At 36.1% G+C, this 24620-nt stretch overlaps 1 protein-coding gene and 1 pseudogene across 2 annotated transcripts in view; one reads left to right on the top strand and one right to left on the bottom strand.

Moving 5' to 3' along the window:
- RSRC1 (arginine and serine rich coiled-coil 1) overlaps positions 1–24620 on the bottom strand; it is a 451806-nt gene that overhangs the window by 328559 nt on the left and 98627 nt on the right. For both annotated transcript variants that reach the window (XM_061417479.1, XM_061417473.1), the window contains exon 4: positions 8134–8307. In XM_061417479.1, coding sequence (XP_061273463.1) covers positions 8134–8307 — 174 coding nt within the window. The remainder of the gene's footprint in view (positions 1–8133; positions 8308–24620) is intronic.
- LOC133247952 (putative ribosomal protein eL39-like 5) lies at positions 10961–12273 on the top strand (annotated as a pseudogene).

Genomic DNA, 24620 nt, shown 5'->3' on the forward strand with positions numbered 1-24620 from the left:
AAAAAGAATGATAGTTGAAAAACTGGTAATCACAGGAATCAATAGTTAAATTCATATTATTAATAAAAAATAAAATAACTATGATTTAGTAAAACCTTAATACATAGATAGTCTCTTACACACAATGCTTCTAATATTTACAGCTTTTCAACTATCATTACCCCAATTTTGGGCTTCCCACGTGTGCAATGGTAAAGAATCTGCTTGCCAGTGCAGGAGTTGCAGGTTCGATCCCTGGGTTGGGACAATCCCCTGGAGAAGGGAATGGCAACCCACTCCAGTATTCTTGCCTGAGAAATCCCATGGACAGAGGAACCTGGCAGGCTACAGTCCATGGGGTCACAAAGAGTTAGACATAACTGAGCACAGCACAGCATAGTCGTTTTACAGAAGAAATTTAAAAGTTAAAGAGAATAACTTGTCTTGTTAGGAAAAAAATTTTAAATGATTTGAGATGACCAAAAAAGATGACTGGGTGTTTTGTCGAGGGTGCCTTTTCAAGTTACCACCACCTTTCTGTGTCCCATATCTGAAGTATTTTTAAATTCCACAAATTACAGATAGTTGATAACAATGCAAATTACTATTTTCCATAGATACTCAAATGATTTGTCCAGTGGAGTTAAAACTGGTTTCCCTCCTCATGTGGAAAAAGGCAGTTTAGAATCAATCAAGCAAGATCATGTCAGGCAAGCTTGTTCTCTGGATTTTCCTTTGAGTTCTTTGTAACAACTTTTGGGGTTCCCTTATTAGCTAACGAGTTAAACAACAGCTTTGGCATGGGTTTATGTATATGTTTATGAATCATGACATAAACTTAAAAAAAAAATCCTTTAATAGATCCAAAGAAAAATAAGTCAGAATTTGAAGGTTTGTGTGGATTCTACATAGTTGCAAAGACAAAGTTCCTTCCATCACACACAACTCATTACTTCTCTCCTTTTAATCTTGAATGTTAAAGATTTTTGTAATACCTCTTGTAAAGGGTCTCACCAATTTATATTCCATGTGATAAAACATATTAAAAAGTACAGCTTGAGGCTACTTTCACTTTTACCAATTCTTCACATAATTATAATTCCTCAGCTTCTAATGGAATGAAAAAGGAAAATATGTATCTCCTCTCATTCCAAGGCTTTTCACAGCCAAACCACCACAAAAAACAAAGACTGAGCTTACAATTCATGGCATTTAATGCTCTATCAGGTATAATTCATGTCAAATTACACTGGACAAACTCTGAGATAATTAAAGTGTACTAATATGATGAATAAGAGAAAGGTGGTGACCTGGGGGAGAACTTATGAAACCAATGTCTCCTGCTCTTGTTGATTATTCTTTTTGTTATGATGGATTTCCTTTCTCGATCTCACCTTTTTGAAAAATTAGACTGTTCCTGTTGAACAAAACTATTCAATAATACCTGGTGACAAATATTCAAATCCACATAACAGAAGTTAGGTGGTAAATTTCACTGTCATATAAAATACTCTTAAAAACATAATGAGCCACTGTTATGGCATTCATTCAGTTCATAAGTAAATTGTAAAAGCTTTAAAAAGGAAGAAAAATCCAGCCACACACTTTAAAGATGTTATTTGTTTATCTGTTTAACAAAACTGACAGTACGAAGCTTCTTTTGCATGTTACAATGACATGTGTTAAAGGTATATTTCCTTCGAACCATTTACCCTTCGCCACTGGTGAAAGGCAACAAGATCTCTTTACAAAGTCTCGTCTTTTTCAATAAATTTTGCATGAAAACATGTTATCCTGGCACAAAGTTGCCTGCTGTCACATCCGAAGTGTGATAAATGTTTAATGAAAACAACACCACACAGCTTGGTGTCAGACAACAGCTATCACACAGCCCTCCTTTGATCCAAACAGACACTTAAAAGGAGTTCTAAGCACACTCTGCACCACAGAACTCTATAACCTATATGCAAATAGGGGTAAATTAGCATAAATGACTTCCTGCTGCATAAAGAAATAAGAGGTAAAGAAAAATATGACAGCCTCTAAGAGTATGTAACTGCTGTCAAACTCAAGTCCAGCATTCCCAAACCACTTAAAACATCTTCTGCCAAACACTAGGTAGGAAAAACCTCATCAACAGGAATTTAACACATGAAATTCTACAACTGAAGATAGGAATATTGCTAAGTTCAAAGCCATATCTTTAACACAGAGTATGACTACTACTTGATACTAAACTTCTAAAACTAATTCTAACACTTTTTAATTATCAATACCCACATTTTATAGAAGAATAAATTAAAGTTCACAGAAAATAAATTGTCTTGTAGGGGAAAAAATTGTGGAAGATTTAAAACGAGCATTAATTCTAATTTCTGCAATTTAACTTTCCCAGAATCTAAACCCTTTAGCATACTTTTTTTTTAAGATGTACTATTCATAAAGGCTGGGCTTCCCTTATGGCTCAGCTGGTAAAGAATCTGCCTCCAATGCAGGAGACCTGGGTTCAATCCCTGGGTTGGGAAGATCTCCTGGAGAAGGGAAAGGGTACCCAATCCAGTATTCTGGCCTGGAGAATTCCATGGACTGTACAGTCCATGGGGTCACAAAGAGTTGATGTCACTGAGTGACTTTCACTTTCATTCATAATGGCTACATGTTCAAAAGTAGCAATTCCCATGAACAAAAAGTATATGCTGCCTCTGTTGATATACTTTCTGTGTTTTTAGTATATAAAAATATACCTAAAATAATTTTAATACAAGCAATATAACTTCTAATTACATTGCACAGTCAACTCTTCAGTGGAAGATTTTACATATAGGCCATGGGCTATAACCAAAGCCTAATTTCACTGCTATCCCTGTGACTTCTAGATATATTTTCAAAGAGACTTAAAGAACACAGTTGATTTAGTGGGAGTCACATTTAAGAAATTATATTTAAATACATCCATCTCACATTACCCACCAAAAAGCACTGCTGCAGTGCATTCTGTATATCCAGAGGGAAAGTCTTACCTCTCTTAAAAGTAGAAAGCTTCAGAAAGTTATACAAAGGAAAAAGTTATCAACTCAAGTGTTTGGGAAAACTATTCCAGAAGTTCTTGATGGGCACATTTCTGAGAAGAGCATTTATCTACTGAAAAGCTAATGAGGGAATAGAAAAAGTGAAAAGCTTTCACAGTAGTGTCTCATAAAGGAAAATACATTAGGTTCCTGATGAATCCTAAAGTTATTCAAATTAAGAAAGCATTGTACTAGGCAATAAATGGTTTAAACCAAATTTTCTCAGCTAGTGATTTAAAATCATGATTGAAAATAAACTAAAATCAATGGCGATGGCACCCCACTCCAGTACCCTTGCCTGGAAAATCCCATGGATGGAGGAGCCTGGTAGGCTGCAGTCCATGGGGTCGCAAAGAGTCAGACACGACTGAGTGACTTCACTTTCACTTTTCACTTTGATACATTGGAGAAGGAAATGGCAACCCACTTCAGTGTTCTTGCCTGGAGAATTCCAGGGATGGGGGAGACTGGTGGGCTGCCATCTATGAGGTCGCACAGAGTCGGACACAACTGAAGCGACTTAGCTGCAGCAGTAGCAGCATTCAAAATCTACTCTTAAGGATGGCAGTATGATACAAAATCAATAGTGGTATGTCACTGGAAGTATTGACATTTATTAACAACTGATTTTCAAAGAAGTCTATAAAGATGTTTTATAGTGGTTGACTATACTTTTCCCTAGGAGAAGGCAATGGCAACCCACTCCAGTACTCTTGCCTGGAAAATCCCATGGGCGGAGGAGCCTGGTAGGCTGCAGTCCATGGGGTCGCTAAGAGTCGGACACGACTGAGTGACTTCACTTTTCACTTTCATGCATTGGAGAAGGAAATGGTAACCCACTCCAGTGTTCTTGCCTGGAGAATCCCAGGGACGGGGGAGCCTGGTGGGCTGCTGTCTCTGGGGTCGCACAGAGTCGGACATGACTGAAGCGACTTAGCAGCAGCATACTTTTCCCTGGTGGCTCAGACAGTAAAGAATCCACCTGCAATACATGAGACCTGGGTTCAATCCCTGGGATGGGAAGATCCCCTGGAGGAAGGCATAGCAACCCACTCCACTATTCTTGCCTGGAGAATCCCCATTGACAGAGGAGCCCAGCGGGCTGTAGTCAATGGGGTTGCAAAGAGTCAAACGCGATTGTACAACTAAGCACGTACTTTTTGGAGGTTGAATAAAGTGTTTCTAGAAAAGGCTCAAATGGGATATACAACTTAAGTCAGAAGACTTAAATGGGATATACAATGTTCACATCATCAAACCAAGTTATAACTATAATATGCCATGGAAAGTTTCATATTTCTAATTTTTGACTCTCAATAAAAGTTTGCTTAACAAAATGGTATTGTTAGGTGTTCAATTTCAATTTAATAACTCTATTATTACTAAAATTTATTTTCATATTGCAAAGACATGTCCTCATAAAAGAAATATAATCATCTAATGATATAATAAATATTTGTTCTAAAAAATTTTGGGGGGGGGAACTTATATAAACAAATAAAATCTGCATCAATATTTTAAAAATTAAATATTCCTAGAAATCAAGTTTTAAAAATATAAAACATTAAAAATTAAAGTCATGAAACTTTCTTGATAAAATCTAAGACAAGGCTTGGTTAGTGTCTTTCCTGTATTAATTTTTTAGTCACTGTTGTAAAGAAAGGCACCTTTTAATCCCTACAAACACCTGATATCCTCCTAGTTTATATTAGGTCTCCGTTCTTCAGCAAATTAATAAAATGAATAGATCAATTTATGATATTATAAGATAAATCCTAATAAAAACCATTAAAATTCCCCAGAAATTTCCAGAACTTGTACTCAACTAGCTATTTTTAAAAGGTTTTTCAGAATTTTCCTATTATTTTTTCCAATTTATAAAATACTCCTTTACCCATTATTGTACTTACTCTCCTTTGCTTTCTACTTCATAAATGTCCACTTTATGTCCTACCAATATTTGTAAATAACAAATATTGTTATGCATAAAGAAGCAGAATCACATGAGCTGTTATTTTCTCTTATATGAGGAAGCATGTAGGGTTATTTAGTACAAGCTAAAATCCTTGTTCCTGAGTTATACAATCACAATGAGCTGATACATAAGTCCTAATTCAATCATTTGTGAATCTTTTTTCCTTTCTCTCCACCTACACATGTTCCTTAAATCAAATTTCAAAGATCCAATGAAACCATCACAAAAATACATTTAATTAAGGCCTAAAAATTTTTGTGGTTTTATTAATATAATGAAAAATAACTTCAAATAAACAGATGAAATGCTGTATTTAGTATATTTAGTATTATCTATGGCTGCTTTCATGTTAAAAGAGCAGAGTTTAGTAGTTGCAACAGAGACATAAGGCCCAGGAAGCCTAAGTTATTTACTATCTAGCTCTGCAAAAAAGCTTCCTGCCTTTGGTTTAAGCTACATTTAGTTAGGTTTTGTTACTAGTAGCCAGAAGTATCCTAACCCGCACGAGTTAGTTTCCTTTTGAAACATTCATCTGATTTCACTGCAATAATTTATATATCTTCCTTTCTATATATGCTTATTTTGCCACCTGCATGAAATCTCTCAGTAGGATTGGGCAGCCATTATGTACCGATTACTTAACATACACATGACAAATAGAAGGCATTCAAATATTGTTGATAGAACAAGTGAACAAATGAATGAGTCAGTGTATCTGATCCATAACCAATAAATATTTATTAACAAATATGTACATTAGGTATTCTGAGTGAGACAAGAGACCATACAACAGCATGCTCTGCCCTAAATGGTTTAAAAATCAGGTTTACAGACTTCCCTGGTGGTCCAGCAGTTCAGACTCTGCATTTCTAATGCAGGGGGCATGAATTCAATCCCTACTCAGGGAACTAAGATCCCACACACAGCACACTGCAGCCAAAACACGAATAAAATAAAATAAAATTGTCTATTTAAAAGAGAAAGAAAAATCAGGTTTAGGAAATAAACATGAAAGCTGTAGAAAACAAATATGTAAGTTATTTCTGAAGCAAAACAGGGGGCATTGTCACATGTAAGTACTACCATACTAAATGTATATATCAATGATAGCCCCACTAAATCCTGATTTTAGATCATACCAAAGGGTATGAATTTGTGTGTACTTAGCACTAACTAGAAGGAAGGGCACACTGACATAATACCACCCTGTCCTATGGGCCACTAAAACCATGAAGGTGACTGAATCAGGCTATTCACTGCTTTCTGGCATCCATACTCAGGGCCCTTCAACTGACACCTCATGTTTTGACCCTGTTCATTACCTTTGTTGAGATTTAAGAAATAATGACAAATACGATATTATTATCTTATAAACCTGTCATCCAGGAATGAGTCCCTTGAACACAACAAGCTCTGAGTGATCAAAGAATCTAACCTGTACAGCTGGCCCTTCAAGATTACTGTCACCATATGAGACCCTTTCCTGAAACTACCCAACCTCCTTATTTATTTATGCTCTTGCTTCTCTTACCTTTAAAATGCCCCATATAATACTTTATGTAATATCAACTTTATTCTAAAAATGTAAAACTTGGTGAGGTAGAAAGCAAAGATTTAATGACCAGTAAAAATCATAGTCACATCACATAATCATAGTCACGTAATGTCTAAAGCATAAACCAAAATGAGGAGGGGAAAAAAGGAACAAGGGGCAAGGCATTTCCTTGACTGACATAATTTATTTGTCCTCTTAGTCCATATTTCCAGTCTTAGAAACTTACTCTACACACTCTCTTCTAATCTATCATTCTTCTGACTTTTACCCCTTATCAATATATTTCCCCCATACCCTCTCTGATCCTTATTTCTTTCCAGCTCTGGCTAAGTTAGCCTCCCTATCTTTAAAGCCAGATATCCAACCCTATCTCTTCTAATATTCAACAATCCTTAAAACTAGAAAAGATAGAACTCAGGATTTTATAGGGCAGTGACTGCTCAACGTGCATTAATGGCTGCAGGGTGATCAGGGAAAAGAAAGTCACATAATAATGTAACACGTTCCCAAAATCCACTACAAATGGATCATTTCAAAGAATACATAAAAGCCAATAATCTAGGCAGTTTTGTATAGGATCACTGTAAATCTGGATAAAAATAAGCATACAGACAACTGTGAAAAAGAAAGGGATGGGAAGAGTTCCATATCCTTCAATAAACTTAATTCTTTACAGAATCAAGATCTCAAGGAATCATATCGAAGATCTTGGTAAGCTCTTCAATTTAACACTGAAAAGTGACACACTAAAAGACAAAATACTTGTACTGAAGTATTAAAGTGAACATATATAGGGTGTTGAAAGAATGACAAAAGAGCACAAATTCTAAGATGCTCTACTTCACAGAATAAAAGACCCCAATGTCATTTTGGAAAAACAAGAAGCTATAATTTAAGCTAATAAAGATTTCGTTTCATTTTAACATCTTCTAATTAAACAAACAGTTTTGGGTGGACTTCAACATCCAAAAATTCAAACAAAACATTCAAACATCCAAACAAAATTAGAACAACTGTTTTAATGAAAACAATTCCAGAAAAAATAAACTCTGGGTCTCATATGCACATACACTCATATACCTAACACACACATACATCTTTATATTAATGAAGTCCTCATTCTACATTGAAAGAAGTCTTAGCCAATAGTAAATCATGTAGTTCCCTCCCTTATTGTTTTTATTTTTCCCTAAGAGTTTTACAATAAGCTAATATACATCTTCAATAGTAAGTAATCTTCAAATTTTAAGTATCATATTCGTGATGAGGAAAATGGAACTTCTCTAACAAATTATGTAAATTTTCCTTTACTGACATAATAAGTTTTGACAGTACAATTTATTTCTAAGATTTATTTTATAAATATTAAATGAAAACAGGAATAGAAAGGAAGTACAGTAAAAATTTGAGATAAGTATTTTAACTTATCTTTTCTTCTTTTTCCATTACATTCTCCTCTCTTTTCCATCTAAGAAAGACATCAGAAGATGAAAATACATTTGATTGCTGCTATGGAATCACTGAGTCATCATTGCTTTAGATTCACTTCAACTTACCCACGTTTGATGTTGTGTAATTCCTTGTCCTTGCCTTTATCCTTTTCCTTTTCTCTTTTCTCCTTATCTCTGCCTTTACGTCGTTCTCTATCCCGAGACCGACTACGTGTTCTTCTGTGACTTGACCTTTCACTGCTTCGACTATGGGAACGTGGCCGAGGTCTTGATCGGGACCTATGGTAAGTAGATTTCATTAAATACATTGAGAATATAATTTGTATTATGAAATAAAATTTTTTTAACTGTCTGAAAGAAAAGGATTTAGTTTTAATTAAGGATTCAGTTAACTGTGTGAAGTGAGCATCTAAAGATGATTCTTTATGAATAAGCATATGTGAGGGAAACATAGGGTGCCAACTTTACAAAAATATAAGGTTTAGTCAAAGTGTGTTTGTTCAGGTGTTCACAGGTCCCTGTTGGCATAATGGATACAAATTCGCCTGCCAACATAGGGGTATGTGTTTGACCCCTGGTCCAGGAAGACCCCACAAGCCTTAGAACAACTGAGACTGTGCACTACAACTACTGAGCCCGCACTTTAGAGTCCATGAGCCACAGCTACTGAGCCTGCCCACCTAAAGCCCATGCTCTGCAACAAAAGAAGCCACTGCAATGACAAGTCTGTGTACCACAGCTAGACAGCAACCTCAGCTCTCTGCAACTAAAGAAGAGCCCACACACAACAATGAAGACCCAGTGCAGCCAGTAAATAAATAAATAAATAGAAAAAAACAAAAGTGCGCCAGCCTTGTAGTACTACAACCAGCTTTTTAAAAAGTGTTTGTTTAGTCAAAAAAGCCTTAAAGTTCAAATCAAGTCTTCAATGCTGAAATCTCTTCAACATAAAATAACAAATCTAAATGGATCTATTCTAATCCCCAAGAATTAGGATCTTCCCCATCCCTACGAACTCTGCTTCTATTAATATATTGATTCAACATAATTTCCTGTATTAGTTACACTAAAACTATTCTTCTATATAATCCAGCTTTTCTTTCATTAAATGGAGGACAATATTAGGTCGGATATATTATATGCCTTTAAAAAGTAAATATTTTTAAATCTGCCCTATAGTACTGACAAAAAAGTCTCTAACAGATTGATGATCCTACAGACATTATAAAAAACTGTCTGAAGTCACTGAACAGTGACTGAAAGAAGGCAATGACCTATAAAAGGGAAAAAATCTTACTATTTAAACATGTTGCTGATTTATTTAACATATTTCAAACAATTAGGTTATGGACCAAAAATAATGAGCAATGACAATACTTGGAAAAAAGAAACAACAATAAAAAAGATTGTTATTTTATGAGTTCCTTTTCTGAGGACAAGCCTTAGTCTGTGCCATGCAGAACAGCTAAAACTCCAACAGAGAACTTTAAAATTTATGGTCTAAAAAACTAGAACAAAGACCCAGGAAAATCATCACCAATTGAAAATTAAAGGGGAATCTTGGAAAAAGAGTCAGGAGAGCTAAAAATTGTAGCTGTAAATGCTATTCAGACCTCTGGCTGAACCTTAACTTAGATCATGCAGGAGGGGCAGACTCCAAACAGCTAAGGAAGAAAGAACTGAACTAAATTTTTAACTGCCCATAGAGAGACTAAATCATCTAATACACATTAATGAATTCATTTAATTTTCTGCTTTAAAAAAAGGTAAACAAAAAAGGTTATATTCTTCAGAGGAATATAATAGAGTCCATAATATTCAAAACATGACATTCATCGTGTCCATGATAAAATTCAAAATTACTAGATATACAATGAACATGAGAAATATAACAAAAGATGAGATGAGATGAGTCAGATATTGAATTAGCAGGCAAGGATTTTAAAGTAGTAGGTATAACTATGTTTGTCCTGAATATAAAGCTAAGAAATTTTAGAAGAAAAATAAGAAAGTAAAAAAATTCTGTAACTGAAACAATACAATATATGAAATTAACATTATACTAAAAGAGACCAGAAACAGGCTGATAGCAACAAAGGGAGAAAAAAGCTCTGTGTATTTGAAAATAAATAAATTGAAATTATCCAATCTGAAGAACCAAGAGGAAAAAAGATTGTTAAATGAAAAGAAAAACAGATCTTCTGTAATCTCTGTGACAATATTCAAATGTATAACGTGTTTATTTAAACTCAGAAGTAGAGAAGTAGAGAAAATAATGAGATAGAAATCAATGTTTTTTTAAAGTGGTGGCTAAAATTTCCCCAGATTCAGTGAATAAAAAATTTACAGGGACTTCCCTGGTGGTTCAGTGGTTGAGAATCCACCCCTGTAATGCAGAGGATGTGGGTTCAATCCCTGATTAGAGAACTGAGATCCCACATGCCTTGGAGCAACTGAGTCCTTTAACCACAACTAAAGAGCCCATGTGCCACAATGAAAGATTCTGTGTGATGCAACGAAGATCCTACCTGCCACAACTAAGATGCAGCCAAATAAATAAAATATTTTTTTAACTTACAGTCAAGAAGTTTAATGAACTCCAGAATAAATGTGAAGACCATGACTAGTAATACCATAGTAAAGCTCATGAAAACTAAAGATAAAGCAAAATCTTGAAAATAGAGAAAAACTGACACATTACATACAAGAGAACAATACATGAATTATCACTGGCTTCTCACAGAAACAATTAAGATCAGAAGACGTGGAACAAAATTCTTAACGTGGTGAAGGGGGTGGGGGAAACCAAACTGGAATTTTATACCCAGCAAAAATATCCCTCAAAAAATAAAAGTAAATCAAAGGCATTTTTGAGATAAAGGAAAAGTAAATCATAATCATCAACAGTTAATAATGTACATTACAGTCTGTATTCAAGAGATTTCTTCAGGCTAAACAGAATTATAAACGGTGGAAACTTGGGCCTTTAGAAAGGAAATAAAGGCCACTAGAAATGGTAAATCTAAGGGTAAATTAAAAAAGTACTTCCCTTAATTTAGTTAAAATACATATGTACTTAAAGTAAAACAGTGTTTTACTATAGGGTTTATAATTAAAGTAGATATAATGCATGTAATCTCTAAAGAATAAATAATGGGGCAGGTAAATGAACATATACAGTTAGAAAGTTTTTACATTTCACATGAACAGTGAAATATTAACTCTAAGTACACTGAAATGGTAAGGGTATATATGTAATCCTTACATTGACCATTTATAGGAGAAAAAAAAAGGAGGAGGAAGAGGAACAAAATACAAAGAAGTAAAGCTAAAAACCCAAACGATGAACCAAAAGAGATTTCTTTAAAAATATTCATTAACCCAAAAGGAGGCTGAAAAGGCTCCCATGTCTTTCCATAAGACTTTCAAGATTAAGCAATTCCTGACCAAAAAACAAAAGCAGAGTTGTTCCATTCTCCAATAGATTCGGATGAAAACAAGTAATAAATCAAGTATAACTCCAAGATGAGACACTGGAGAAGAATCAAGCTGGGTCTATATGAAATCACACAAGAGATGGCACAAAGTCGCTTACATCCTACCATATCACTCTGAAAGTGTCACTACCAACTGGACAGTCGGATGAGTCTTATTGGGAAAATGATTTTTCTCTGTTTCTATAGTTTTGCACTAGCAGGTTGGTTTGGTAAAAAATACCTTTTGCTTGAGAAGGGAAAAAAAGCCAGAGTTTGCCCAAATAAATTAAAAAGCAACACAAAACTATAAACTATCAACAAGATAATGTACTTTTTTCCATTAAAAAAATTTTTTTTATTTTATATTCAGTTCAGTTCAGTCACTCAGTCGTGTCCGACCCTTTGCTACCCCATGAATCGCAGCACGCCAGGCCTCCCTGTCCATCACCAACTCCCAGAGTTCACTCAGACTCACGTCCATCGAGTCGGTGATGCCATCCAGCCATCTCATCCTCTGTCGTCCCCTTCTCCTCCTGCCCCCAATCCCTCCCAGCATCAGTCTTTTCCAGTGAGTCAACTCTTCGCATGAGGTGGCCAAAGGACTGGAGTTTCAGCTTTAGCATCATTCCTTCCAAAGAAATCCCAGGGCTGATCTCCTTCAGAATGGACTGGTTGGATCTCCTTGCAGTCCAAGGGACTCTCAAGAGTCTTCTCCAACACCACAGTTCAAAAGCATCAATTCTTCAGCACTCAGCCTTCTTCACAGTCCAACTCTCACATTAGAGAATAGTTAATTAACAATGTTGTGTTAGTTTCAGGTGTACAGCAAAGTGATTCAGTTATACATATACATGTATTTTTTTTTTCAAATGTTTTTCCCATTTAGGTTATCACAGAGTATTGTGTAGAGTTCCCTGTGCTATACAATAAGTCCTTGATGATTAAGATATGCACTAAATATAGATAAATCATGTAAACACAGAACAGCTGGAATGAATACATTAATATCAAATAAACTAAACTATCACCCTAGACACTAAGAAACTAACTTATCACCCCAATTAAAAAATGGATACTTCATGATGATCAAATGGTCGATTCATAAGTATAAATCATACAAAATATGTTTATCTGACCACAGCAGAATTAAGTCAGAATTCAGTAACAATGTCTAGGGAAAAAATAAAAAGTGTAGAAATGAAATAATACACTTCTAAATAAATCATGGGTCAAGTAAGAAATCACAAAAAAAAAAGAAAATATTTTGAACTGAAAGACAATAAAAATATAGCATTTTAGAATCTGTGCGATGAAACTAAACCAAGGTTTAGAGGGAAATTTATAGCTTTAAATGTTTACATTAGAAAAGAAAAGTCTAAAATCAATTACTTAAGGTTCCATCTTAAGAAGCTAGACTAAGAAGAGAAAAGTAAACTCAAAGTAGGGAGAAAAAGGAAACATTAAAAAGCAAAAATCAATGGAACAGAAAGCAATAAAGAAAATTAACAAAACCAAACTCTGGTTTCCCAAGAATATCAACAGATTTGGTAAATCCCTAGCTACACTAATCAAACAAATAAGAAACGAGAAAACACAAATCATCAAAGAGATTTTTAAAAAAGACTGTTGATAAAGAGATCACATGAACTAGTCTGGGGTACTCAGGACATATATAGGGCTTGAAGAAAACTATATGAGTTTCACTGGTAGTAAGTTCTGTTCTTTTTCATCCCTAACTGGTTCATTCAGTGAGTAAAGAGCAATACTGCATCATGAGATCACACACTTTTTTTAAAAAGTGATTTTGAGAAGCGACAATATTTATTGCCAGCAATAAAGAATCCGTCTGTCAATGCAAGAGATGCAGGTTCAATCCCTGGGTTGGGAAGATCTTCTAAAGAAGGAAATGGCACTCCTCTCCAGTATTCCAGCCTGGGAAATCTCACGCACAGAGGAGCCTGGAGGGCTACAGTCTGTGGGGTCACAAAAGAGTCAGACACAACTTAGCAACTAAACAAACAACAAAACAAAACAATATTTATTGCTAGGAATGTCAATATGGGTTTATTATCCTAATTTACAAAAGGTAAATTTGCAGGATTTTCTCTTTGACTACTTTCTCTCTTAATTTTGACACACTCCTCTTCCACATAAAATTTTAATTTAGCAACAATTTAACTCTAATACTTTGGCCACCTGATGTGAAGAACTGACTCATTTGAAAAGACCCTGATGCTGGGAAAGATTGAAGCCAGGAGGAGAAGGGGTCGACAGAGGATGAGATGGTTGGATGGCATCACCGACCCGATGGACATGAGTTTGAGTAAGCTCCCGGAGTTCGTGATGGACGGGGAGGCCTGGTGTGCTGCAGTCCATGGGGTTGCAAAGAGTCAGGCACGACTGAGCGACTGAACTGAACTGAACTGCCCTACAGACACTTATGTATTCATTTCTAGTTAAATATTTTATTATATGTGGATATATAAAATTTTTAACAGATAATTCTAAAATCTTTGAATAATATTCAGTCAGACTTTAAAGTTTTTGGATGAAAAGAAAGCAATAATAATAAAAAAGGGGGAGACCTTTTTTGTGATAACCATGGCCATTACATACACAGTATACACGTGCACACACACACACACACACACACAGAGTATATTATCTTAATTTGGTTTTACATTATAATTCTGGCAATTAGTTTTCACTGAACTAGTGAAAATATAGAATAGCAAAAGAGAAATGAGTCAAACATTAGCTTAAACTATTAACAACAAATCCCTAAGAGCTTTTCTTTTTTTTAAATAAAACTTTTAAGTTCATTTCTAAATGAGAGTCCCCTTGGACTGCAAGGAAAGTCCAATCCCCTTGGACTTTGAAGAGATCAAACAGCCAATCCTAAAGGAAATCAACCCTAAATATTCATTGGAAGGACTGATGCTGAAGCTGAAGCTCCAATTCTTTGGCCACCTGATGCAAAGAGCCAACTCACTGGAAAGACCCTGATGCTGGGAAAGATAAAAGGCAGGTGGAGAAGGGGATGACAGAGGATGAGATGGTTGGATGGCATCACCAACTCAATGGACATGAGCAAGGTCCAGGAGATGGTGAAGGACAGGGAAGTCTGGCATGCTGCAGTCGATGGAGTTGCAAAGAGTCGGACATGACTGAGCAACTAAACAGCAAGAACAACTAAGAAAAATACACTATTGGACAAAATGTAGACTCATTTGTGGACCACAGATAAGGTAGATAGTGGCAAAATCATGTATTTATGGTATCTTAAAAACTAAATGCATATGCTCTTAATATATCCAAAGCCAAAGAAGTATTAAATCTAAACAAAATAAATTCTCATATAACCCTGTCGTCAAACAAGTTACTTTCTTTCTGGACATCTGTTTCCTCACCTATAAAATGTTGATAATATCTACCATTCAGGATTATTATAAGGATTAAATAGTAGTACCTGCTGAATTATGAGATAGCAGACAGGTGATTTGGGAGCAGGCAGGCACTGAGAAAAAAGTAACTGTGGGATGTGCTAATCCAGATGAATGAGTAAAATCTGAGTCAGAACATATGAAATGTTTCCCTCAAACCACAGCTAATCCAGTACAGAGAAGTATTATGCTTCTGACAGACTTTTAAAATGTTAAGTCTGACTAAGGATTACAGTTTCAATATATTTCTTTTATATAGGAAGGTAAATAATAATCATCTTGATTAAAGATTATTTGTCTTCTCCACAGGAAACCTTAGCAACCAAATACACGATATTCGCCAGTTTTCTATAACAGGAAAATCGTATCACCCATCATTTAAGCCTTTGGAAAATAAAGAGAGATACTTTTTAGAGTCCAGGAAGGCATTATAACATAAGGACAAAAGACCTAAACTAGCCCTGTCCCAGAGAAACCAGAAAGTAGGATAATTCAATCACCATCAAAGCAAAAATAAACACCACAACTAGAAACCTTCTATCAATTACTATCTGCCTCACTCTTCCCACTGCAACTACTTTGCTAATCTCTACTCCTTCCAACCTACCCAATAGCTGAAATAAACTCAATTATCTCCAAATTCATCTTATAATTTTCCCTAACACAAAGACTCGACTGTAGAAAACATATGCCTACCATTTTACAAAAATATCTTGTTCGTTATGTCTTCATACAAGCAACATATGCCATTCTGAAATATTTTTTTTATGAATGTTGCTGATATGGCTCAATGACCTATGATAGCAATAGCACATACATAGTTTAAGTCACTCATAAGGTCAAATTAAAACAGTAAGTTTTAAAACATCATAGTATACAAATATAAGCTACTAGCTCCCCCCCAAATGTTTTAATATTCATTATTTTAATTATCATATTGTAGGCCTCTTAACTTTGCTTATAGACTACAAGAAGCAAAACACAACTCTGGAGAGAATAAACAGAAAAAAGATAGCAAATCCAAAACACAGTTTTTACAACAATATTATTAAAGGCTGTTAAAAAAGGACTACAAAATCAAATATATATTTTAGATGAATTAAGCTGCTGACTTCTTTGCAGTCATAAGAATTACACAATTTTGAGTAAAATACACATCCTAGACTATTAACAACCCTGTTTACTTTATTAAGTAAATTTAATTACATATTTGAAGGATCTCCATCAAGAATAAAAACTAAAGAGTTTTCCTACTTGACCACAGAAACAAAAAGTCAAAGAAACTATACTACAATTTCCAATGTTATTTTCCCCTCATTCCTTAAATAAATACCTTTCTGATAAATCACTCTAGAAGTCTCTAGAGTACCAAAGCCAATATGGAGATATATTATAACCAAAGAAATATTTGATAAAAAATGTGGCACTCTAGAACACACAATATATAAGTAATAAATGGACAGTAAGATGTCTATTATACCAGATAAATGCTTTCAATATCTACACAATAGGAAGAATCACCATAACATCCCTACATAAAATGAATTACTGCCCTCAAAAACCAATTTGTCAAGTTTCTTAATTGGCTAATAAATTCTAAACACATGTAATCAAAATAAATATCCTAATATTTTATCTTTCAAAAAAATAACGACAATACTTCAAATAGTCTCAAGTAGAATACTATAAAATAGACTATATTTACCATAAATTAAAACAACTATAATTAAAATTATATTTATAATTTTATATTGATTAAACTAACATGGATTCCATGTCAAGATGACATTTTGAACTCAGATATCTACTTTCATCTCCAAAACAACCAAAATCATACCAAACAGGAATTAAAAAAAAAAAAAAGACATACGCTCAGGGAAAGAGATGCACTTTTGAAAAGGGAAGTGTCCACTTGTGGCTTGGTGGTAAAGAGAAGCAGAAAACAAGGTGCTGAAGCTCAGGGCTCTATAAAAACAAGAGGACATCAAGGATCTGAAAACAGACCTAGCTTTCCCCATAAAGTTTCCCATTTATTAAAGAAATTCCACCTCACTGCATTAATGATAGCATACTGCCATTCAAGAAATCTTATAAGTCACACAAAACCTTCAGCCCATCAATTAAATTGTCTGTTACTGCCAATCCAGGAAAATTTTGTACATTATCATAAACAACAAAAAAGAATCTAGAGAAATCCCTGGAGGTCCAATGGTTAAGACTCTGAGCTCTCACTGGCAAGGGCTTCAGTTCAATCCCTGAATCTAACATCCATACAAAGCAACTAGAAGAAAACAAGCAAAGTTAGACCCAAAGTTTTTAACTGATAACAAACATACACCACAAAAAAACAGAGCAGAAGAGACTATAAAATTCAAATATGAATTTTGGTTGTTGTTCAGTTGCTAAGTTATGTCTGACAACTCTTTGTGACCCCATGGACTACAGCACACCAGGTTCCTCTGTCCTCCACTATCTCCCAGAGTTTGCTCAAATTCATGTACATTGAGTCAGTGACGCTAACTAATCATCTTACCCTTCTTCTTTAGACTTCAATATTTTCCAGTATCAGGGTCTTTTTCAATGCGTCAGCTATTTGCATCTGGTGGTCAAAGTATTGGTGCTTCAGCATCAGTCCTTCCAATGAATATTCAGGGTTGATCTCCTCTAGGATTAACTACGGAGAAGGCAATGGCACCCACTCCAGTACTCTTGCCTGGAAAATTCCATGGACGGAGGAGCCTGGTAGGCTACAGTCCATGGGGTCGCTAGGAGTCGGACACGACTGAGGGACTTCACTTTGACTTTTCACTTTCATGCATTGGAGAAGGAAATGGCAACCCACTCCAGTGTTCTTGCCTGGAGAATCCCAGGGACGGGGGAGCCTGGTGGGCTGCCCTCTCTCGGGTCGCACAGAGTCGGACATGACTGAAGCGACTTAGCAGCAGCAGCAGCAGGATTAACTAGTTTGATTTCCTTTCAGTCTAAAGGACTCTCAAGAGTTGTCTCTAGCACCACAATTTGAAAGCATCAATTCCTCAGCACATAGCCTTCTTTATGGTCCAAACCTCACATCCATACATGACTACTGGAAAAAACAGAGCTTTGACTATACGGACATTTATCACAAGTGATGATTTTGCTTTTTAGTATGCTGTCCAGGTTTGCCACAGCTTTCCTTTCAAAGAACAAGCATCCTTCAATTTTGTCACTGCAATCACCATCTGCAGTGATTTAGGAAGACTGGTGATATCCACGTGTAGAGTCATCTCTTATGCTGTTGGAAAAAGGTGTTTGCTATGACCAGTGTGTCTCTTGGCAAAACTCTGTTACCTTTTCCCTGCTTCGTTTTGTATTCAAGGCCAAACTTGCCTATTATTCTTGGTATCTCTTGACTTTCTACTTTTGCATTCTAATCCCCTATGATGAAAAGGACTTTTTTTTTTTTTTTTTTGGTGTTAGTTCTAGGTCTTATAGGTCTTCATAGAACCAGTCAACTTCAGTTTCTTTGGTATTACTGGTTGGGGCATAGACTTAGATTACTTGTAACATTGAATGGTTTGCCTTGGAAATGAACCAAGATCATTCTGTCACTTTCGAGGCTGCACCAAAGTACTGCATTTCAGACTCTTTTCTGACTATGAGGGCTACTTCATTTCTTCTAAGGGATCCTTGCCCACAGTAGTAGATATAATGGTCATCTGAATTAAATTCGCCCATTCCCATCCATTCTAGTTCACTGATTCCTACGATGTCAACGTTTAAGCTTGCCATCTCCTGCTTGACCATGTCCAATTTACCTTGATTCATGGGCCTAACATTATTCCAAGTTCCTATGCAATACTGTTCTTTACAGCACTGGACTTACTTTCACCACCAGACACATCCACAACTGAGTGTCATTTCTGCTTTGACCCAACTGTTTCTTCTTTCTGGAGCTATTAGTAATTGCCCTCTGTTCTTCTCTAGTAATGTATATTGGACACCTTGCAATCTTCAGGAGCTCATCTTCCAGTATATTTGTTGACTTTTCATACTGTTCATGGGGTTATCACAGCAAGAATACTAGACTGGGTTACCATTTCCTCCTCCAGTGGACCACATTTTGCCAAAACTCTTCACTGTGACTTGTCGGTCTTGGGAGGCCCTACATGGCATGGCTCATAGCTTATGATGGGCCATAAAGCTAATCTCAACACATTTCGAAGTTGAAAGGTCTTCAGGCTTTGGTCTCTAACAATAGTGAAGAAAAAAGAAAGAAACAAAAGACAACTAGAAAAGCCTCTAAATGTTTGGAAATAAAGTAACATATTTCTATATAACACACAAGAAAGGTGAAGTCACAGTTTTATTTGAACTAAATGAAAACTAAAATATGGCACATCTAAAATGTGTAGGCTATAGTTGAAGTATAAAAAAGAGGATTTGTAGCATTGAATATGTGTATTAGAAGAGAATAAAGCTAAAATAAATGATCTAAGCTTCCATCTCAAAGAATTAAAAAAAGAATGGAAAACTATATTCAAAGACGGAAAAATGAACCAGGGGATAAGAGGAAGGAGGAATAAATTGGGAGACGGATGATATATAGACACTATTATGTATAAAACAGGCAACTAGTAAGGACTTAGTGTAGCACAGGGAACTCTACTCAATACCCTATAATGATTTATGTGAGAAAAGAATCTAAAAGAGAGTGTGTACTTAGCCACTCAGTAGTGTCCAACTCTTTGTGATCCTATTGACTATAATCGATGGGATTCTCCAGGCAAGAATACTGGAGTGGGTAGCCATTCCCTTCTCCAGGGAATCTTCCCAACATAGGAATCAAACATATATATATATATATTTAAAAAAAAAATATATATATATATATAACAGATTCACTTTGTTGTACACCTGAAACTAGCACAACACTGTAAATCAACCATACTCCAATAAAAAAATTTTTTTAAAAGATAGTAAAAGGAAAGAAACTTGAAAAGCAAAAAATGAATTAACCAGAATATCAAGAAGGACAAAGTTGATTTTCGGAGAAGATTAATAAAGCTGATAAATCCTTGCTGGAAATGACAAAGAAAAATAAATCGCAAATAAAATAATCATTTCTGTAGTTAAATGGCCTTTTGCTCCTAAGCTATTAAAAGCTATGGAAATAGCCCTCCCACTATAAACAAGTAGAAAAGCAGACAAAATGTGTATAACAACTATGTCAGACATTGGACAAATGGCAGCATACAAGTGTGACTCCCTAAGAAAAGGCAAACAAAAAAATGGGAACCCTGGGATTGCCCTGGCTTACTGCCATGAGGAAGTTTCCAACCAACAGAGCATGGAGAGAAAGATTTATAGACTTGCTGAGCTAGGGAGACAGAGACAAACCTTCAAAGAGGCTAAAGTACTGAGTTTTCTAAGGCATTATACCAAAGAGAAGAAGTTGGACAGAAAAGGGATTCTCTAGAAATCTGCATAGGCTCTTTAGTTCTTTGACAAGTTCCAGTCTACAAATATGTGAGATTAAATGCCAAAAGACCATGAAAAAATACACTGGACAGCAATACAAATTCAGAATATCATATGGGAGAGAAATAGTGTTCTACCAGTCAGAGTTGAGACACTTTGTACATAAGGTATTGTATGGAGTCAAGTATTAATTTTGGAGCTAAATTAGCCATAGAATAAAGGTACTCTGGATCCATCCTAACAGAGCTGAAAAGCAAGACTTGATATTGTCAAAATACTACCTGGTGAAGTTAGATCATTGCTACATGAGGCTTACTATATTATTGTCTGTTTTAATGTATGCTTAAAATTTTCCACTCAAAGGCTAAAATTATTATTTGAAACATCATGCCTTCTTTATGGTACAACTCTCATATCCATACATGACCACTGGAAAAACCATAGCCTTGACTACATGGACCTTTGTTGGCAAAGTAATGTCTCTGCTTTTGAATATGCTAAGTTGGTCATAACTTTTCTTCCAAGGAGCAAGCAAGCGTCTTAATTTCATGGCTGCAGTCACCATCGGCAGTGACTTTGGAGCCCCCCAAAATAGTCTGTCACTGTTTCCTCATCTATTTGCCATGAAGTGATGGGACCAGAAGCCATGATCTTAGTTTTCTGAATGTTGAGTTTTAAGCCAAGTTTTTCACTCTCCCCTTTCACTTTCATCAAGAGGCTCTTCAGTTCCTCTTCCCTTTCTGCCATAAGGGTGGTGTCATCTGCATATCTGAGGTTATTGATTCCCAGCAACCTTGATTCCAGTTTGCCTTTTATCCAGCCCGACATTTTGCATGAGGTACTCTGCACATAAGTTAAATAAGCAGGGTGACAATATACAGCCTTGACATACTCCTTTCCCAATTTGGAGCCAGTCTGTTGTTCCATGTCCGGTTCTAACTGTCACTTCATGACCTGCATACATGCTTCTCAGGAGACAGGTAAGGTGGTCTGGTATTCTCATATCTTTAAGGATTTTCCAGTTTGTTGTGATCCACACAGTCAAAGGCCTTAGTACTGTCAGTGAAACAGAAGTAGATGATTTCCTGGAATTCTCTTGGCTTTTCCTATGATCCAACAGATATTGGCAATTTGATCTCTGGTTCCTCTGCCTTTTCTAAATCCAGCTTGAACATCTAGAAGTTCTTGGTTCATGTACTGTTGAAGGCTAGCTTGGATAATTCTGCTAGCATGTGAAATGAGTGCAATTGTGCAGTAGTTTGAATATTCTTTGGTCCTGCCTTTCTTTGGAATTGGAATGAAAACTGACCTTTTCCAGGTATACCAAAAGACTATTTTAAATATACCCAATGACAAAATGCTATTTTGTTAGAAAATACACACATTCTGAATTTTAACTAAGATAATTAAGTGCACTAATATTCTTCAGCTTTGGTCACTAACTGAGTCTACATCTACCTCACAGATATTTATCTGGATCAGTACTGTTGCCAAATCAAAGTTAACTGTCCTCACTAAGTACAGAGGATAAAGCCTCTAGCTGTTGTAGACCAAGTATCTGTAAACAGGGATTATTTGTGCATCCCTGTAATTCCCTATTCATAGTGCCCTCACTATTATAACTATATATAACATATTGCCCTAGTAGAAAATTCTGAAACACATGGGAATACCAGACCACCTGACCTGCCTCTTGAGAAACCTGTATGCAGGTCAGGAATAAACAGTTAGAACTGGACATGGAACAAAAGACTGATTCCAAATAGGAAAAGGAGTACGTCAAGGCTGTATATTGTCACCCTGCTTATTTAACTTATATGCAGAGTACATCATGAGAAACGCTGGGCTGGAGGAAGCACAAGCTGGAATCAAGATTTCTGGGAGAAATATCAATAACCTCAGATATGCAGATGACACCACCCTTATGGCAGAAAATGAAGAAGAACTAAAGAGTCTCTTGATGAAAGTGAAAGAGGAGAGTGAAAAAGTTGGCTTAAAGCTCAACATTCAGAAAACTAAGACATGGCATCTGGTCCCATCACTTCATGGCAAATAGATGGGGAAACAGTGGAAACAATGACAGACCTTATTTTGAGGGCTCCAAAATCACTGCAGATGGTGACTGCAGCCATGAAATTAAAAGACTCTTACTCCTTGGAAGGAAAGCTATGATCAAACTACACAGCATATTAAAAAGAAGAGACATTACTTTGCCAACAAAGGTCTGTCTAGTCAAAGCTATGGTTTTTCCAGTAGTCATGTATGGATGTGAGATTTGGATTATAAACAAAAATGAGCACTGAAGAATTGATGCTTTTGAACTATGGTGTTGGAGAAGACTCTTGAGAGTCCCTTGGACTGCAAGGAGATCCAACCAGTCCATCCTAAAGGAGATCAGTCCTGGGTGTTCATTGGTAGGTCTGATGTTGAAGCTGAAACTCCAACACTTTGGCCACCTGATGCAAAGAGCTGCCTCATTTGAAAAGACCCTGATGCTGGGAAATATTGAGGGCAGGAGGAGAAGGGGATGAGATGGTTGGGATGACATCACTGACTCAGTGGACATGGGTTTGGGTGGACTCTGGGAGTTGGTGATGGACAGGGAGGCCTGGCATGCTGCAGTTCATGGGGTTCCAAAGAGTTGGACACGACTGAGCGACTGAACTGAACTGAAGTGCCCTAACTGAAGAAGAATCTATCTTATTAAAGTTTCAGATACATTTCAGTTCAGTTCAGTTCAGTCCAATACTTTGGAGTTTCAGCTTTCAGCATCAGTCCTTCCAAAGAACACCCAGGACTGTCCTCCTTCAGAATGGACTGGTTGGATTTCCTTGCAGCCCAAGGGACTCTCAAGAGTCTTCTCCAACACCACACTTCAAAAGCATCAATTCTTTGGCACTCAGCTTTCTTACAGTCCAGCTCTCACATCCATACATGACCACTGGAAAAACCATAGCCTTGACTAGACGGACCTTTGTTGGCAAAGTAATGTCTCTGCTTTTGAATATGCTATCTAGTTGGTCATAACTTCCCTTCCAAGGAGTAAGCATCTTTTAGATACATTTACTTGGACCTAAAACTTACACTTACTTCCACTTTTTTCCCCTTCTATTTGCCATGAAGTGATGTGGGAACCCACTTCAGTATTCTTGCCTGGAGAATCCCATGGACAGAGGAGCTTTGTGGGCTACAGTCCATAGTGTTGCAAAGAGTCAGACAAAACTGAAGTGACTAAGCACAGCACAGCATGGCACAGATGGGACCAAATGCCAGGATCTTAATTTTTTTAATGTTGTTTCAACCCTGAATATTCATTGGGAATGATTGATACTGACGCTGAGGCTCCAATACTTTGGCCACCTGATATGAAGAGCCGACTCACTGGAAAAGACCCTGATGCTGGGAAAGACTGAATGCTCTAAAATATGAATAATACGCTTGTTTAGTATATCTCTTATATAGCAGTATTATAGGGAATGACATTTGCCCCTATTGTTAGTAATAATCTTCTAAATGCTAAGAAGTATGCCAATTGTATTTATCTATTTTATCTCTTAATTTTCCAGAGTATTTAAACATAGAGTTGTTACTTTCATCTCCTTTTGGCATTTGGGGGAACTTTTTTTTGGTGGGGGAACAGACAACTTGGGGTTTGGTTTGGTTTGAGTTTTGCTTTGAGAATACTGAACTCTGAAAAGTTCAGAGGTCACAGCAAATGTGCGATAGAGCTGAAATTTGAACACAGGTCTGTCCACATCCTTTCAACTACAGCCCACTGTCAGTAAGATCTGATTGCAGTATCATTTTCAAATAAAATCTATAAAGAAGGAAACACATATCTACAGATTCATTTCTAAAATATTATTTAAATATTTAACCCCACTTTATTATAGGTAGATCCATTCAACTAAATGTCTTAGAATTAGTCATGTCAATCTTCAAAAATTCCCAATCATCATGTCTAGCCTCCCATTTTTAAGAGATATTAAAAGGTAGAATTGGGAAGGAAAAAAAGCAAAAGAAAAATGCAGAATCTAGTGCCTCCCCTCTAAAAAAGCATATAACCCACCCACTATGCCAAAGGTTAAGTCATTTAGTCAAGTTCAAAGATCTTCAAAGACTTCTTAGATCCAGATAAGCCCATATGTTACCAAAATTCTGCAAAAAAGCTATTACTTTCCAATCTGCTTCTCATGTTTAAGATACAGAACAC

The sequence above is a fragment of the Bos javanicus genome, chromosome 1, assembly GCF_032452875.1.
Source record: "Bos javanicus breed banteng chromosome 1, ARS-OSU_banteng_1.0, whole genome shotgun sequence".
Classification (NCBI taxonomy): Eukaryota; Metazoa; Chordata; class Mammalia; order Artiodactyla; family Bovidae; genus Bos; species Bos javanicus.